The sequence below is a fragment of the Rosa chinensis genome, chromosome 3, assembly GCF_002994745.2.
Source record: "Rosa chinensis cultivar Old Blush chromosome 3, RchiOBHm-V2, whole genome shotgun sequence".
Taxonomy (NCBI): domain Eukaryota; kingdom Viridiplantae; phylum Streptophyta; class Magnoliopsida; order Rosales; family Rosaceae; genus Rosa; species Rosa chinensis.
The window spans coordinates 44,231,713-44,236,699 of NC_037090.1; the positions used below are offsets into that span (position 1 = coordinate 44,231,713).

Sequence of the window (4,987 nt, forward strand, 5' to 3'; positions counted from 1 at the left end):
TGATCTTGAACTTGGGTAAATGGAAAAACTTTGATCCTGATCTGAAGCAAAATAGTAGCAGTGTGGCACTACTGTGAGGGTACCTTATTTAGCACATCGGTGGAGTTTGGAGCGTGACAGGTACCATAGTTATAGTTCCCATAGCTTCCGGGTGGAATACCGAAGCTTGAAAATTTAATAGTAGAAATGGACTGCCAGTTTGTACACTCTAGGCTAAGTTTAGGCTTCTTTTGCTCTTTCAGTTTGCCTCGGTTCTTGGTCTCCCATTTCTCAAAACGTGGGTGATTTTCAGAAGATCAATCTTTGTAACATCGCCAGCAAGCTCCTCAAATACCACCAACAGATTTTGGGATGGCTTGAGCCAAGATCTAGGAACATGATACCTGAAACATAGACAGAATATAGGAAATTAGTAAATAAGTTCTTAATGCTTTTTTCTGATCCAGTGGTAAACAAGTTTATACATACCATTGTTGAGTCGGTTGGAGACAACCAAATTGGCACTTGTTAATCCTGAATGTACCAAAATAACTTCAGCGCTACAGTTACCAATAGCAGGAACAGTCCAGTATCTTCCAATGCTATCCGTACTTCACCCTTCCCTATGCTCCCCATTTCCAAAGCCAAAGGCTCGTCCCCTTCAAGTGCATCAAAATTGGCTTGAGGGTTCAAGTAGCACTATTATCCAAAATTGCTCGATGGTACTAAAGGAACAAGAATGAAAATGTTTAGCAGTAGTCAATATTTGTAGTTCTTATTTCATACCTTATACCAAGTCAGTGGTTGTTGATTCTGTGTCCTTAAAGACACCCTCGTCCAATTCACTACAGAGGTGGAAGTTGAAGAACTGAGATTCATGGATTCTCCGTTTAGCCTAACCTGTAAAGAGAAACAAACCTAATTAAGGCATTCCTCGAGTACACAAGTAATTCAGCAAAATTAAACTTTATAGACCTCGTATGACCTTATCTGCCCTGATAAATCTCTAATTCCTTGATCTAATCCTTGTAGAACAACTGGTCCTAGTACTCCCAAGTTCCATGTCTCAAAGTGAGGACCATTGCATAATAATAGAAGGGCCTCCAACAGTTCTTCTGAAATTAGTTCTCCTCCATGGTCTTGCAAGCAATGTTTAGGATGTAAGAAATAAGCTCAATTATTCCTTATGTTTTAGTTACCTCTGGGAGTGATATTTTGATGCCTCAGAAATTCGTAATTATTTTCCGAGGAAATTCCGGAATCTAATTTATGGTTGTTGGACGGTTTCGTGGCTCGTGGACGGAGCGGAAGCGTTTCGGACAAATTAATTGGGATTCTCCGAAAACTTCCTTCACGAAAGTTGTAGAATGCGTCGATATGAGTTCATGGACATGTGGAACGCGAGAATCGGAGTTCGTATGAGAAAGTTATGAGCGTTTGAAGTTTTGGGAAAGTTCTATGAATAGGAGTTTCCATTTTCAGAAACTTACTATTTCCATTTTTGCATTTTCCTTTTTCGGAAACCAGAAACGCTCCGTTCTCTCTCATCACCCTCGCTCGACCCAACCCGAACCCGGTGATCCGACTCGGCTTTTCCTGCGAGCTCCGGCCATCTCCGGTGACGAGACTTTCCAGATCAGCTCGACTCCTCCATGCGCTCCTCCCTGTGGTGTCCTCTAGTGCCGATTCTCGGTGGTAGCGGCAGTAGAAGGCGGTGCAGGTTGGTGTTTTCGGACCCGGCCGGAAAACACAACTCCGACGACTTCGTGGCTTCGTGCTTCCTTGGTTGAGTTCAGAATAGGCTTCCTGATCGATCTATGGTGTTTGTTTGATCGGTTTACATGGAAATCGGTTCAACTCAGTTGGGATTACTGTTCACGGCTTGTGAGGTAGTTTTCTATCCCTTAAGCTTGTTTTCTGACTCGAGCCAGTTATGAAAGTTCACAAGCATGCTTAGATGAAGAACTTTGATGTTGGGAGTTTTGTGAAATATTGAGTTTTGGCCGGCGGCGGTGCGCCACCTTATGTGGCGGCGTTCCGGCGGTCTTCCGGCCACTTAAGGAACTGTTTTTGTTATTATATATGTTCTACTCGTTGATACGAGCGTTTCGATATATAATATGCAAGTTTTGGAGTTCGTTTGGAATTGTTATGATTTTTGCAGTTTCATACCAATCGATTTATGCTATCCGTGAGGATTTGAGCGTCCGATCGACTTGTGGTTTGGTCACATTGATCGTGGACGTATTCTGGAGACTTTGGGAGGTCTCAGATGTGGTTCGCCTTGATTGGCGCCACTTTGGGGATTTTAGTTCAAAACAAGGGTTTCTGACTTAAATCATTTGTGAATCGTTACTAATTTGAGATCATTGGTGATTAGGTACTTCTAAAGGTGAATTGGACGAGTTGTTGGTGATAGTGTTAGTTCGGTTCTGTGTTGAAGACGTAGCGGGATTCTGAGGTGAGTAATCTCACGAAGTTCATTCACGAACGGGAATACCCTCATCGTTTTGAGAGTTAATTAGTTAACTGCAAACTATAGATGGTATTAGTGGCATTTCTGAGTAGATGACTATGTGTGTGTGTGTATATATTCTAGGATGTATATATATACATACATATTCATGTATTAGTAGATATATGTTTACATGAAATATATATGTTTTGGTGGTTTGTGGATTTGTGAAACAATATGCATGAAATGATGCTTTTTATTGTTTTGGGTTGTGGCTTTTGGAAAACAATTGGTGGGAAATGGTATTTCTATTGTTTTGAAAAGTGTTTGAGGATTTGAGAGTCACAGGTTGTGATTTCTCCTTTTGATTTGATTTAACGTTTTGATCTGACGACCGGTGGTCTGAGGATTTGAGAGTCACAGGTTGTGATTTCTCCTTTTGATTTGATTTAACGTTTTGATCTGACGACCGGTGGTCAGAGGATTTGAGAGTCACAGGTTGTGATTTCTCCTTTTGATTTGATTTAACGTTTTGATTTGACAACCGGTGGTCTGAGGATTTGAGAGTCACAGGTTGTGATTCCTCCTTTTGATTTGATTTAACGTTTTGATCTGAGGGTCAGGTTGGCCTAAGGATCCGGGGTTGCAGGTTGCATCCTCAGGCAGTGTTATATCGTAAGATTGAACCTTGGCCGGGTGACAGGTTACGATTCAATTAGAGCTCTAGTCTGTCTGCTATGGTACTTCATGGATCTAAGTAGGTTACTTATGACTCCTGGGTACGTGTTTTGTCCAGGTTAGACTGATTTGTGTTTTGTCCAGGTTGGACCGATTTGGTGTGTTTTGTCCAGGTTGGACCGATTTGTGTTTTGTCCAGGTTGGACCGATTTGTTGTTTTTTCCAGGTTGGACGGATTTGTGTATTGTCCAGGTTGGACAGATTTGTTGTTTTGTCCAGGTTGGACCGATTTGTGTTTTGTCCAGGTTGGACCAATTTGGTGTGTTTTGTCCAGGTTGGACCCAATTGTTATTTTATCCAGGTTGGATCGATTTATCATATTTGAATTGTTAGGTTAATGATTTATCATATTTGGTGTTTTGTCTAGGTTGGACCGATTTGTGTTTTGTGATACGCTCAAAGCAAGCATATAATTTAACCCTAGAAATATCATTAGTAGTATAAGCAAGTAGGGATCGTTCTATTATGGGGATTGAGGGTACACCTGTCAATGTAAGACAATTTAAACAATTAAAATAAAAACAAAGTATACTATTCACACATAAACACTATTCACAAATTTAGGGGGGTTTTTGGTTTTTGGTTTTTCGAAAATTAAAAACAAGAATTAAAACTAAGTATAAACAAAAACACAAATACAAGAATGAAATGTAAGAAACAAAGATTAAAACCAACTTTACAATTGAATTCGAATTAACTCTACATTGTTCTTCCAAGTCATGTGAAAAGAGTTGATCATGTGAAACATTCGAAAGCAAACGATTTCCCATATTTTACTTTTCAATGCTAATTAATCTAAGTGAAAGCACCAAGACTAATCCTATCAAACATGTAATCAAGCCCTAGAAAGCTAGTCAATCATGACATGTTTAACGCATGAAACACATAGAAAGGCTATCAACTCAAGTGTACAACTTAGTATGAATAAGTTCACCTAATTGCAATCCTCTTCAATTGAACTCGATTTTTGTCCAAAACCTTTACTACTTTTGATTTAAGTTACACAAAACAAAAAGTTGATTCATGTTCTTAAATCTAGCACCAATTACATGCATATATCCTAAGTTGGCCACCAAAGAACATAAACATATAAAAGTTTTCTGTAAAACAAATTCAATCGAACGATCACACATAAGCAACTTTGGAATCACAACATAGAAATCGAAAATCCTTAATCAATCATAAAATTTCAGAATTAAAACTTTGTTCAAACATCAATGTCAACTAGAACAATTCCAACGAAATCAAACAAGGTTACAAAGAAAGAGGTTGAATTACACCGTGAGATGAGATGGGGATGAAGGATAAAATGCTATGGATTCTTGAATCTCGAAAGCAAGCTTCAAGGTGGAGGATGGATGATGATGCTCACGGCTCCTTCTTCTTCTTCCTTGCTTGAAACGTTGAATGCACTAGAGGATGGAGAGAGCTTTCGCGTAGAGGGAATTTTCTGAATTGTGGGGTGTGTAAAACGTCAAGAATGAGGGAGTATATATAGGGGACGTTGGCCTTGGTCTCCAAGTCTTCATGAATCTTCTATTATTTTCCCAAAGAATTATTTAATAATTCTGCATAGCTTCGACCAATCACGTAGCGCCATGCAAGCCCTGGTGTGTCATCCAACCAATCACAAGCCTTCAAAATAAGTCCCAAATATATTATTGCCGAATATCCATGAATTAATTCTGATTTTCTTCTTTATTTTCGGCCAAAATTCCTTTAGGAATTGTAGGAACGAATCTGGACTTGTTTTTGAACCTTTTCTTCCTTAAATCTCTCCATGGACTACCTTTAACGTCATCCCTTGATTTTCTC

At 39.3% G+C, this 4,987-nt stretch overlaps 1 protein-coding gene across 1 annotated transcript; it reads right to left on the reverse strand.

The window, feature by feature from the left end:
• Positions 1 to 238: 238 nt before the first annotated feature.
• On the reverse strand, positions 239 to 858 carry LOC112194623 (beta-galactosidase 5-like). The gene is made up of 3 exons (XM_024334838.1): positions 766 to 858; positions 524 to 678; positions 239 to 383 (listed from the first exon to the last, which is right to left on the reverse strand). The coding sequence occupies exons 1-3, from the start codon at positions 856 to 858 to the stop codon at positions 239 to 241; spliced, it is 393 nt and encodes a 130-aa protein (XP_024190606.1).
• Between the last annotated feature and the right edge of the window lie 4,129 nt (positions 859 to 4,987).